Source organism: Littorina saxatilis, unplaced genomic scaffold, assembly GCF_037325665.1.
Source record: "Littorina saxatilis isolate snail1 unplaced genomic scaffold, US_GU_Lsax_2.0 scaffold_1044, whole genome shotgun sequence".
NCBI lineage: Eukaryota > Metazoa > Mollusca > Gastropoda > Littorinimorpha > Littorinidae > Littorina > Littorina saxatilis.
The window spans coordinates 996-15,000 of record NW_027125810.1 but is presented as its reverse complement, the minus strand read 5'-3'; the positions used below and the strand labels follow the sequence as shown (position 1 = coordinate 15,000).

General features: G+C 39.7%; 1 protein-coding gene across 1 annotated transcript in view; it reads right to left on the bottom strand.

Moving 5' to 3' along the window:
* LOC138954273 (uncharacterized) overlaps positions 1-3,894 on the bottom strand; it is a 10,222-nt gene extending 6,328 nt beyond the window's left edge. Inside the window, exons 1-2 of the mRNA XM_070326156.1 lie at positions 3,081-3,894; positions 407-530 (exon numbers count right to left, since the gene is read on the bottom strand). Coding sequence (XP_070182257.1) covers positions 407-530; positions 3,081-3,322 — 366 coding nt within the window. The 5' untranslated portion in view covers positions 3,323-3,894. The remainder of the gene's footprint in view (positions 1-406; positions 531-3,080) is intronic.
* Between the last annotated feature and the right edge of the window lie 10,111 nt (positions 3,895-14,005).

Sequence of the window (14,005 nt, the reverse complement as noted above, 5' to 3'; positions counted from 1 at the left end):
TTGCTATACGGTAAACACTATAAAGAAACATTTTATCAGTCACACACATCAGAGAGAGAGAGAGGGGGAGAGTGAGAGAGAGAGAAGGGGGGGCGAGGGAGAGATAAAGAGCGCGAGGGAGAGAGAGAGAGAGAGAGGGGGAGAGAGAGAGAGAGAGGGAGAGAGACCCAGAGAAAGAGAGAAAGAGAGAGAGAGAGAGAGAGATCATTCTTGCTACATGATGTATACGGTAAACACTATAAAGAAACATTTTATCAGTCACACAAATTAAAGGGTCTCTGCTCAAGATCTTAGAATGTGACGAGTGTCCTAAATTTAATATATCACACAACACATAAAACATATTCAATGAAAACAAAATGATGACTTAGGTATTAGTCGGATGCACATGAAGTACGTTGCGTACCTCTGCATCGTTGTTGTTCGAGGACTCATGGTTGTGACTGTTCATCATGTTTTTGATCCAAAGCAAACCTTTCTTGCGGTCAGCAGATACAAAAATGAAGGCTGGGCATTCTGTTTTCTTTGACCTGAAAGTACAAAACAATATATTTACGAAACGGGGCAAAATTAACAAGGAACGAAACAACAATTCAACATTCTGACCAATTGATTTATTTGTGTTTACACTATTTATTTATTTGTTCATTTATTTATTTATTTACGAGGATTTATATCGCGCACGTATCTCACCACACAAGGCGACTCAAGGCGCATGTTACCTATTAATGCACACAGGCAAAATATAAGCCAAATTTATTTTGTTGGTCCGAACTCTTCTAGGGTTTCGTTATTTTAGAGAGAGAGACAGACAGAGAGAGAGAGAGAGACAATGACAATGACAAATTCTTTATTAACGAGGGTAATGGCATAAGCAAACAGGTGCTTTTTTACATCCAGCCCTCGCCCGAATGATAATACGTTTTAAAATGTTGGAATATCAATTAAAGAAGTAATAAAAACAAACGACAAACAAGCAAACGATTACAGACTAAACAAACAAACAAAAATATACATACAAACGAACATGACATACTTATTGTCAAAGGTATAATGAAAACTGTTTCAAGCAACGCAAAACGTGAGAGAGAGAGAGAAGAGAGAGAGAGAGAGAGAGAGAGAGAGAGAGAGAGAGAGAGAGAGAGAGAGAGAGAGAGAGAGAGAGAGAGAGAGATCTTTTTTCATCCAGCCCTCGCCCAAGAGGGAATTAACTAAGCAGTGCATAATAATGAAGCAGAAGAAGAAGCAAAACAAAAACATAAAAACATGGTTATTAAATCAGACAAAGAGGAAAAAAAGAAAAAAAAGAAGAAAAAAAATGATTATATTAGTAGATCTTCATGTACTTATCAAACAGCAGTACCTGATCGCGGCATTAAGTGCCACACGACGATGAAAGCATATACAAAAAAAGTATGTCTTCTAAAACTGGCAACAGAAAGTGGCTGTCTGAGAGAAACTGGTAAAACATTCCACAGAAATGGACCTGAGTATGCTAGACTAGTTTTATACAAGTCAATTCTAGGGAGGGGAACATTTAGTTTCTTCGTGCGGCTTGATGAAGTCTCAGTTAATAATATTCTTTCAGTTAAATAGTCCGGTACATGTCCACGAACTATTTTATGCATAAACCTTGCCTTGTTAAACGCTAGTCTGGATGAAAGTGGAAGAATTTCAGCTTTTTTGTAGTCATGATTAGAGAGGGTGCTGTTTTTCAGCAGAACAACTTTTACTCCGCGTCTGTGCAAAGATTTTAGGGGTCTTAAAGCTGCATCACTTGCAGAATCCCAAAGGGTTGATGCATAGTCTATTCCAGACTGCACATGCGCTTGAAAAAATGTTCTGCGTGCATCAAAATTTAGAAAATGTTTAATCTTTGCAGACTGATGAACTGATGAGAGAGAGAGAGAGACAGACAGAGACAGAGAGAGACAGAGAGACAGAGAACGACAGACCAACACACACTCACACACACACACACTCACACAAAGAGCGATGTGGATTCACAGCGCGCGGCGCGTTGTGCAGCGTTGCGATTTACAACGCGCGGCGCTACGAGGGGCGCAGCGATTCACGACGCGCGATGTATTCTGCTGTTACATTTTCTTCACAATCGGAATAACTTGACTAAATGTAACAAGTCGCGTAAGGCGAAAATACAACATTTAGTCAAGTAGCTGTCGAACTCACAGAATGAAACTGAACGTAATGCAACCCAGCAAGACCGTATACTCGTAGCATCGTCAGTCCACCGCGCACGGCAAAGGCAGTGAAATTGACAAGATGAGCGGAGTAGCACTTGCGCTGAGAAGGATAGCACGCTTTTCTGTACCTCTCTTCGTTTTAACTTTCTGAGCGTGTTTTTAATCCAAACATATCACATCTATATGTTTTTGGAATCAGGAACCGACAAGGAATAAGATGAAGGTGTTTTTAAAATTGATTTGGACAATTTAATTTTGATAATAATTTTTATATTTTTAATTCTCAGAGCTTGTTTTTAATCCAAATATAACATATTTATATATTTTTTGAATCAGAATATGATAAAGAATAAGATGTACGTAAATTTGGATCGTTTTATAAAAAAAATTTTTTTTTTACAATGTTCAGATTTTTAATGACCAAACTCACTCATTAGTTTTTAAGCCACCAAGCTGAAATGCAATACCAAACCCAGGCCTTCGTCGAAGATTACTTGATCAAAATTTCAACCAATTTGGTTGAAAAATGAGAGCGTGACAGTGCCGCCTCAACTTTCACGAAAAGCCGGATATGACGTCATCAAAGACATTTATTGAAAAAATGAAAAAAAAGTATGGGGATTTCATAAAGATCGGTCCAGTAGTTTAGTCTAAATCGCTCTACACACACAGACAGACAGACAGACACACACACACACACAAACATACACCACGACCCTCGTCTCGATTCCCCCCTCTACGTTAAAATATTTAGTCAAAACTTGACTAAATAAAAATAAAAAATAAATAATAATATTAAAATTAAACATTCATACGAGTTACTATCTGTGACAAGGAAGCATAAGAAGTATAGCAAATAAGTATAAATCCGCTTACCCATTGCTCCTATTCGCACCTCGGCCTGTGAGTCGTCCTTTTCCTGAGTACTTGCACACAAGTTTTGCGTATGCATACTTCAGTTCGTCTGGAAAGGGCTGTTTTGAATTCTTGTTCGCAAGTTGAACAGCACGACTGTATTTGACCACGTACACCAAATCGTTCTTTCTGGAAAAGTCTGCCAGCCGTTCGGTAAGGTCGTTCCAACTTCTGAATGTTTCCCCAACTGTCATTTGCGCCATTTCTCAGCAATTGATCAACGGTGTGGTTATGGGTGTAGTAAGTGTCGAATTGTGGGAATGCACAGTTCTGTCCGCCAAGTGGTTTTAAACACCGCGCGTATTTGCACCAAGTAATAACGTGTCACATCAAAATAGTACTTTACTGTCAGATAGTTTAGCGCCAAAAACATGAACCAATGATAGCCCATGGATTAGTAAGTCACATCATGTTGGGGCGGGGCCAATGAACTAATGTCAACACAGTAAGTATCAACCAATGTTTTGCTCCGCCCCCACATCACGTGACCCATAAACCCATCGCCTATAATTAGATCATAAAATTACCGCTTCAGTTCTGAGACATCCTGCTTGCTGGCGCGCGCGCAGAGAAAACATTTCCCTATTTATCTTCACTTCTGATGCTCATCCTATTGTTGTTGGCTTTCGGATAACAGGGAGCAAAGGGCAGTGCCCCACTTAGTGATCGACATAATGCTATCTTTCCTGTAATAAAGTTCAAAGTTCAAAGTTCCAAAATTCTCTCTCTCTCTCTCTCTCTCTCTCTCTCTCTCTCTCTCTCTCTCTCTCTCTCTCTCTCTCTCTCTCTCTCCCTGCCCCCCACACACAAATACACACGCACTAACACATACAAAGCAGCAGGCTAGGATGCGGCAAATTGGGTAAGGCAGAATGGTAAATGGTATACGGCAAGTTGGGAGAGGCTGGTTGGGTTGCCGCCAACGCATCTAGCATTCCAAGTTCTACAAGGGGGGGGGGGGGGGGGGTGTTCTTTTGAAACAAGTGCTACCAAGTTTTGCTTTTGCCGGTTTTGGTAATCCTACATTCCTCCGTGCGACAGCGGACTTAATGCGCATTAAAAACTCTTTTGATGTTTTGCTTAAATTTTGACTTGGAGCGAAATAAATTAAAACATCTTGTTCGTTGTGCTTTTTGTTTTTTAATTAAAGCGTATTCCATTTTTAAATTAAATATCACTTGCCTGTTAGCGCTTTATTGTTGTTGCAATAGTTGTATTTACTTGGAAGAAAAAAGGCATACAACGAGACATTCATGGTAGCCAAAGAAGCAAATATGAATAAGAGACCTTCCTCCCTTTTTAAGTTTTACTGACACAGTGACAGACGACTCAATTCGTCACCAAAGACTTGTTATTGGCGCCACAAAGCCAAGAACTCATCCTTTTTCCTCCGGCGAGTATGACTCCATGGCGTAACTCCACACACTCAGCTTCGTTCAAGTGGTCTGTATTCGCAATGGGTAGGGAGGGGGGGCATGAAACCTAGCTTAAGTGTGCCAGGTAACGTGTCACTATTTCAAGAAAACATAACACCACAAAAGCTTCTTGCGTGATTGAAGAATTACTCAAGCGAGCGATAAGTGTGTGATCACATCCGTTCTGTACCCCAGGACAGCTTTAGAGAATGCGTCATACTCATTCAGCTATTTCCTTGTTCATGATCGAAGAGAATAGAAAGCTCCTAAACAAAAAAATCTTTGGAACTTTAAGCAAAGGGTTCTCTGAAGTTTCAACAATTTTTTCAATATATTGCCTTGACCGGGGAAAGATAACATAGATGGGTAAAAGCCGGCAAATATTTCATGAACTGATAAACGTAAAATTGACGGGTGTACGCCAGCAAATATTGTATGGACTATAAAAGGAAGAACAGTGTTCTTGTTACGGCGATGACCTTAAAGGTGATCTCACAGAATGTTGTTTGAAACCCAACAGAAACAAATAAAAACAGAAACAAACAAGTCGCGTAAGGCGAAAATACAACATTTAGTCAAGTAGCTGTGGAACTCCCAGAATGAAACTGAACGCAATGCAACGCAGCAAGACAGTATACTCGTAGCATCGTCAGTCCACCGCTCACGGCAAAGGCAGTGAAATTGACAAGAAGAGCGGTTTAGTAGTTGCGCTGAGAAGGATAGCACGCTTTTCTGTACCTCTCTTCGTTTTAACTTTCTGAGCGTGTTTTTAATCCAAACATATCATATCTATATGTTTTTGCAATCAGGAACCGACAAGAAATAAAATGAAAGTGTTTTTGAATTGATTTAGAAAATTTAATTTTGAAAATAATTTTTATATATTTAATTTCCAGAGCTTGTTTTTAATCCAAATATAACATATTTATATGTTTTTGGAATCAGCAAATGATTTAGAATAAGATGAACGTAAATTTGGATCGTTTTATATAAAAAAAAATTTTACAATTTTCAGATTTTTAATGACCAAAGTCATCAATTTATTTTTAAGCCACCAAGCTGAAATGCAATACCGAAGTCCGGGCTTCGTCGAACATTACTTGATCTGTATGTGGGCAGCACACGTCTTCAGATGTCTATGAAAAGATGTATGAGCAACTGCAGAACTAAAACGTGCATGATATTATGAAGCATCGATTAGAGATAACTATTGCGAGCATGACCAACATGAGAAATCATGTTTTTGACAGTTTTGAACTGCCAAAATTAAGTGAGGACATGGAGTTTATCTTTTAAGCATTGCATGGGGTTCTAGAACTGTCCGAGGGGGTATTGGGAGATAAGTGTTACCATACATGGTGTACCTCAATCAACATTAGACATTCAGTGACTTGAAAACAGCCCTTACAGGCATGATTAGCGCGTTTTGCATGGATGATTGCGTTCATGTCTTTGATGAATTTGTCTCGACATTGCGCGTGTGTAACTTCACAACGAAGGGGTTAATTTGTCCAGTACTTTAAGTTTAGGAAATAATTTGTATGGTCATAGTTGTTGTGCAAAAACTTCAGTTTGACCATTTTACACAGTTTTGAATGTTTATTTATTTATTTATTTATTTATTAAGGAGATTTCTATAGCGCTAATATGTTGGTAGTATTTTTTTCGACCGAGTTATCTCTATTCGTTGGGCAGTTTTGTTTGTCGGACAGATTTTTCACACAAATGACCAGGAAACCGGATTACGTAAGCCGCGTCAGCTGTTCCCTTTGTAAAAGTCAGCGTAGCTCGAGAACGGCATTGGAGTACTTTCGGTGTTCTTTACCTTGCCCAAGAAACAGCGCATATGACTCTTTGAGTATACTTCACAAACTCGAGTTGTGCTTGGTTTGATCATAAACACTATCTAGTCAAGGACGTCGTAAAATGGCCCTCGGTCAAGTTTTCACCGAGAACTATTTTATGATGTCCTTGACTGTTATGTGTTAGTCGGCTTAGAATATGCGCGCAGGCTTCAAAGTTTTGATCCATTCGATTATCTCAACAGACATCCTTTGATTGTAAAGTTGAATGCGGGCGATGGTTTAACATACTTAACTTGAAAGTTTCCCGCTGTGGTAGATGTTTATGGTGGTTGTCACACAGGCAGCGACGGCTTTACTGGTCGGACCCAGTTGTGCTGAATGAATCTAGGGGTCATGGTCGAGGCCGTGTTTATCGTCCGGGTTAAAGAATTGAATTGGCATAAGGTTATATTTGTCCATATAATCATACAGGGTTGCAAAGCGGGTTAAGTTTGAAGTACATTTTACGAAGGTGTGCTCTATGGTAATTTCGCTGTCACACTCGCAGTTTCTTTTGAAAACGGAACAATTGAGGCCTTTGGTTCGGGCCCTTCTTAGAATGCGTAATAGGGCTGGAGGGAGTTTAGGAAAAAAGCCCCATTTGATGTATTTCATGGGGTCGTTCTTGTGTGTGCTGTTTAGTTTTGTAAGTAAAAATGCGTTTTGGAAGCATGGATTTTAATTCTATTTTAGTTTCGTTAAAAAAAAGATAAAACTCAGGATCACCTGTTAAGAGGTTTAAAAATGACAACATCGTGAGAAAAATATAAATGGTATTCTGAGATGGAGTAGCCAATATTAATTTCGGTTGAGGAGGAAATGGAAGCCTTCTTTGCTGCAGTGTCGGCTAGATCATTTCCTCTTAGGTTAGTATGCGAGGGAATCCATATTAGGTCTAGGGCCGTGCCTTGTAAGATTACTTGATGCAGTTGTGCGTTACCTCGCTTTTGCCTTTAATGACTGACTGACTGACTGACTTTGGGGATTAACGTCCTCTGAGGTAACTAAGATCTATTTGAGAACATTTACTGTGATACTGTAAGAGGAGCAAGAAAAGAAAAGAAAAAAGATTTAAAACGAAAATAGGGGATGAGGGGGTAGATGGGGGGGAGGGATGAGACCATGAAACTAGTTTTTAGAAGTTATGCAATAAAACATTTAAACATTGTAGGCTCAGACCACTTCGCCGTATTTAATCTTAGACACCGTATGTTATTAGACCCGAAAGTGCAATACTTAAGATGCTGGTCCGCTCAAAGCACTGTTGAAGTAACAATTTGTCTTTTGGTCGCAGATAAGGACATACTCTGTCAAAACATTTGAATGTATGTCTGAAGCATGACTAAACGCCCCGAAGGACTCCGTCTAGTAACTCTATTTTTGATATCGTTTTTTGTGTTTTTTTGAGCAATTTGCAATGAGGTCACCCATCATAATAAGTTCCATACGCCATCTTAGTGAAACGGAGGCATTTTGTATCGCTGATTTGATTTACAAACTGCTCTTGCAGCGGATCATTTGATCGGAACTAAATAAGTAAAGTGAAAATTGGTAAATAAATATATAGATGGATAAATCAGAAAACAAGATTGCAAAACATAAACACGCTCATAAAACATGTTAGTTTCCACTATTGCCGTAAACAAGTTCTCTGCAAAAACATCGAAAGTCAAATACTGTTTTCGCCTCTGTTTCTACTTGTTGTTGATTTTTTACATTAATTTTAATCAAGTCTTGTAGATTTTATCTTTGAAATATATTTGCTTTGTGTTTTGTAACAGAATTAACTATGGTATTGTGTTGCTTAGTACTTGATGCATGAATTGGCGTCTCGCAGAATTACACGCCTCTAAGGAAGGCCTGGCAACAGGTCGAAAATTTGGGCTGCCACTTGAAATTCTCTGTTAGGCTTTTCTTTTCCTTGATTTTGTTGAAATCTCTCTCTCTCTCTCTCTCTCTCTCTCTCTCTCTCTCTCTCTCTCTCTCTCTCTCTCTCTCTCTCTCTCTCTCTCTCTCTCTCTCTGCCCCACACGCACTAACACACACTGGGATGCGGCAAATTGGGTAAGGCAGACTGGGATACAGCAAGATGGGAGAGGCAGGATGGGATGCCGCCAACGCATCTAGCAGTGCAAATTCAACAAGGGGGGGGGGGGGGGGCGTTCTTTTAAATCAAGTTTTGCCCAGTTTTGGTTTTGCCGGTTTTGGTAATCCTACATTCCTCCGTGCGACAGCGGACTAAATGCGCATTAAAAACTATTTAGATGTTTTGCTTAAATTTTGACTTGGAGCGAAATAAATTAAAACATCTTGTTCGTTGTGCTTTTGTTTTAAATTAAAGCGTATTCCATTTTTAAATTAAATATCACTTGCCTGTTAGCTCTTTATTGTCGTTGCAATAGTTGTATATACTTGGAAGAAAAAAAGGCATACAACAAGACATTCATGGCAGCCAAATCAAATATGAATAAGAGACCTTCCTCCCTTGTTACGTTTTTCTGACAGACGACTCAATTCGTCACCAAAGACTTGTTATTGGCGCCACAAAGCAAAGAACTAACCCTTTTTCCTCCGGCGAGTATGACTCCATGGCGTAACTCCACACACTCAAATTTGTTCAAGTGGTCTGTATTCCCAATGGGTAGGGAGGGGGGGGGGGGCATGAAACCTGCTTAAGTGTGCCAGGTAACGTGTCACTATTTCAAGAAAACATAACACCACAAAAGCTTCTTGCGTGATTGAAGAATTACTCAAGCGAGCGATAAGTGTGTGATCACATCCGTTCTTACCCCAGGACAGCTTTAGAGAATGCGTCATACTCATTCGGCTATTTCCTTGTTCATGATCGAAGAGAATAGAAAGCTCCTAAACAAAAAAATCTTTGGAACTTTAAGCAAAGGGTTCTCTGAAGTTTCAACAATCATTTCAATATATTGCCTTGACCGGGGAAAGATAACATAGATGGGTAAAAGCCGGCAAATATTTCATGAACTGATAAACGTAAAATTGACGGGTGTACGCCAGCAAATATTGTATGGACTATAAAAGGAAGAACAGTGTTCTTGTTACGGCGATGACCTTAAAGGTGATCTCACAGAATGTTGTTTGAAACCCAACAGAAACAAATAAAAACAGAAACAAAAAAGGTCAGACATTTAACGTAAGAGTTTATAATAGGATGCTTCGAAAAACATATTGAATTAGTTATACATGTATACATCCGTTAAAGGCTTCTCGGTACCGTAAATATAAAAGAAGGCGAACATTCAAAGAACTATTGAGGTAGGGGTCTAAATCAAACGTAACTTTTGTTCTTAACCAATATATACATTCAACATGTAATATACATGCCAAGCGTTTCAAGGGTGCTGCCTGTTGCTTCTTTCAGCATTTGTTGAACATTTATTAACACTGTTTCTACAAGTAGACCCAAATTGATTTAGTCGTACATTCTAATACAATGTTGTTGTTTTTTTCTCTACTGCATTTTACGTTTGACAAGAAACCTGATTTAGACCACTCAGATACGGTATTTGCAAAATATTTATCTCTTTTATATATATTTTTTTCAAAATTGTTGTTTATGAAATCGAAAATCACATCGACAAATGTCACTATTCGATGTTCCCTCACTTAATCTGGGTGTGAAGGGCTTTCTTGAAGCAGACACCGGGGCTTGCTAAACGATTGCCGCTTGAGCGGAGGGGAGTCAAGCGTGATTAAGTGCCTGGCCTGCCAATTGACACCTACCGGCGAAAACACACAATGGGCCACAAGGAAGCTTTCTTTTGTCGGAGAACAAGGAAGAGGCATGCTGGCTGTCTCTGGATCATATGTAGACTATGTTTGAATATGTCCGAGTTTGTTTATGTTTGAGAAGGAGTACGCACAAGACAGACAGACAAGCAAATAACATATAGACACATAAATAAACAATCTAAGTAGTAAATGGATTTATGCTGATCTGTATGTGGGCAGCACACGTCTTCAGATGTCTATGAAAAGATGTATGAGCAACTGCAGAACTAAAACGTGCATAATATTATGAAGCATCGATTAGAGATAACTATTGCGAGCATGACCAACATGAGAAATCATGTTTTTGACAGTTTTGAACTGCCAAAATTAAGTAAGGACATGGAGTTTATCTTTTAAGCATTGCATGGGGTTCTAGAACTGTCCGAGGGGGTATTGGGAGATAAGTGTTACCATACATGGTGTACCTCAATCAACATTAGACATTCAGTGACTTGAAAACAGCCCTTACTGGCATGATTAGCGCGTTTTCCATGGATGATTGCGTTCATGTCTTTGATGAATTTGTCTCGACATTGCGCGTGTGTAACTTTACAACGAAGGGGTTAATTTGTCCAGTACTTTAAGTTTGGGAAATAATTTTTATGGTCATAGTTGTTGTGCAAAAACTTCAGTTCGACCATTTTACACAGTTTTGAATGTTTATTTATTTATTAAGGAGATTTCTATAGCGCATAACTAAAAGCACTCTGCGCTTTACAAAATCACAAAGTATAAGCACGCGCAAACATACTCTGATTAAATAGAACTTAGCTTAGCAAGACATACTAAGAACACTAAACATTTGAGTTCATACAAAAATAGAGAATTAAATTAAATACTGGACAAGCGATTTAACTGCAATGGGCTATTTCAAATACAAACGTTTAGTTAACAATAAAAGGCAGTGCATAAAACTCCATAATCCTAAGAGGGTCAAATAAATAAGAAACATAAGACTAGATAGTGTCTGTAAAAGAAGCCTTTTCTCCAACATTTGTTCCAAAACACACCTCCGAATGATTGTCGATGACTCGAAAGCTTTCCTATCTTGTGATTGCCTTGACTCTAGCTGAATCTAGGGGTCCTTAACGTCCTCACAGGAAATTTTCCTTTTAGGGACATGAGTTGATGATACGCTAATTAAAAATAAAAAGGAGAGAAAGAAAAGGGCAAGACCAAGCAATCCCGACCGTGATAGGACCCCGGCCCCGCTCTCCGTGAATAAGGGAGGGGGTGGGGCAATAAGAAATATACATTAAGATCCTTGTAAGAGGAATATTAATAATTTTTCTTTGATATGCGTTGACTTCCTAGGGGAAGGACCATTAAAAACGTGGATTTTAATTCAATTTTAGTTTCGTTAAAAAAAAAGATAAAACTCAGGACCACCTGTTAAAAGGTTTAAAAGTGACAACATTGTGAGAAAAATATAAAGAACATGCGCAAACACGTAATACTGATCTTCTATAGGGTAGTAACATTTGGACACATCATTTTATTTACGCACGCATGAGTTGCTATACGGCATTTACTCATTATAAATAGGATAAAAAGATAGGGTTAAGAGATCTATCTGCATTGTCCGTCGACCTCCCCGCCACTACAATAGTCGCAGGGGAGGCGACGGCACATTAGCAGTATTAACTGAGAGAGAAAACAGCTATCCTCTCGTTTATATAATCATGTTTTTAAGTTTATCGTGTAATCCGGAAACAGGAGTTTAAAACCATCAGGAGGAGAGGAACAAAAAAAAAACAAACAAAAAAAAACCACGCCCGCGAGGTGGGGCAATGCCCTTCGCTCCCTGCGAGCTGTGTGTCCCCTTTGTTTAAGTTAAAACCGTTGACAAATGACGATCATGTGTTTATGCTGGCTTTATTTTAGTTTGCTCCCACTTTAGGGAGTCCAAAATTACAAGGGACTTACAGTGATTTTTTAATTGTGAGAATTTCCTCAGACGACAGATCTCTGCTCCCCGCGAGAGCGCTGAGGGCCATGAGGTAGGTGTCTGGTTTAGGGACGGACACTTTATTTTTTGTCACAAAACAGTAGGTATCCGTTAATAAGTTGATGAGAGCCTCGGGGCTCTGCTTCTGCCTAGCAGTCACCATAGAGGTGAGGCAGAGCTCTTGGTAGCCTCTCAGGTCTTTTTCTTCTGTTTTTTTGGGTTGTTATGAACACAGAGTCTCTGTGACTATCGACTTTTTTGAAGACTTCTGCTGCCAGTTCCCTTTCCTGTGAAGGTTTAATGTCTCGCTGTTTTTGTTCCAGGTCGGTTTCGATCTTTTTCATTACTTTACTGTAAATTTGATCGGCCACTGAGGCGACAAATTCTTCTTGGTTAAATGGCTTGTCTCTTCCCTTGTTTAGTGGACTCTGTGCAGTGCGGTGAGTGCCATTGTCCGCCTTCTTATGGTTTGTTTTGACTGAGCTTTTCACCAGGGGTGAGGGGGGTGTTTACCTTTGTCGTAACGGCCGTGGCGAACGGCATTAGCGTATCCAGTTTGGGGGGTTGAGGTCTTTTGGGGAGCATCCAGTTGAATCTAGCTACAACTGCTTTGTGTTTAATAACTATTATCATGTATTGAATCCCGTGGTCTTTCTTCGGGGGACGTGGGGGGGGGGGGGGTGGTGGATAATATGTTGGTAGTATTTTTTTCGACCGAGTTATCTCTATTCGTTGGGCAGTTTTGTTTGTCGGACAGATTTTTCACACAAATGACCAGGAAACCGGATTACGTAAGCCGCGTCAGCTGTTCCCTTTGTAAAAGTCAGCGTAGCTCGAGAACGGCATTGGAGTACTTTCGGTGTTCTTTACCTTGCCCAAGAAACAGCGCATATGACTCTTTGAGTATACTTCACAAACTCGAGTTGTGCTTGGTTTGATCATAAACACTATCTAGTCAAGGACGTCGTAAAATGGCCCTCGGTCAAGTTTTCACCGAGAACTATTTTATGATGTCCTTGACTGTTATGTGTTAGTCGGCTTAGAATATGCGCGCAGGCTTCAAAGTTTTGATCCATTCGATTATCTCAACAGACATCCTTTGATTGTAAAGTTGAATGCGGGCGATGGTTTAACATACTTAACTTGAAAGTTTCCCGCTGTGGTAGATGTTTATGGTGGTTGTCACACAGGCAGCGACGGCTTTACTGGTCGGACCCAGTTGTGCTGAATGAATCTAGGGGTCATGGTCGAGGCCGTGTTTATCGTCCGGGTTAAAGAATTGAATTGGCATAAGGTTATATTTGTCCATATAATCATACAGGGTTGCAAAGCGGGTTAAGTTTGAAGTACATTTTACGAAGGTGTGCTCTATGGTAATTTCGCTGCCACACTCGCAGTTTCTTTTGAAAACGGAACAATTGAGGCCTTTGGTTCGGGCCCTTCTTAGAATGCGTAATAGGGCTGGAGGGAGTTTAGGAAAAAAGCCCCATTTGATGTATTTCATGGGGTCGTTCTTGTGTGTGCTGTTTAGTTTTGTAAGTAAAAATGCGTTTTGGAAGCATGGATTTTAATTCTATTTTAGTTTCGTTAAAAAAAATCAAAAAGCCAAATCAAATATGAATAAGAGACCTTCCTCCCTTGTTACGTTTTTCTGACAGACGACTCAATTCGTCACCAAAGACTTGTTATTGGCGCCACAAAGCAAAGAACTAACCCTTTTTCCTCCGGCGAGTATGACTCCATGGCGTAACTCCACACACTCAAATTTGTTCAAGTGGTCTGTATTCCCAATGGGTAGGGAGGGGGGGGGGCATGAAACCTGCTTAAGTGTGCCAGGTAACGTGTCACTATTTCAAGAAAACATAACACCACAAAAGCTTC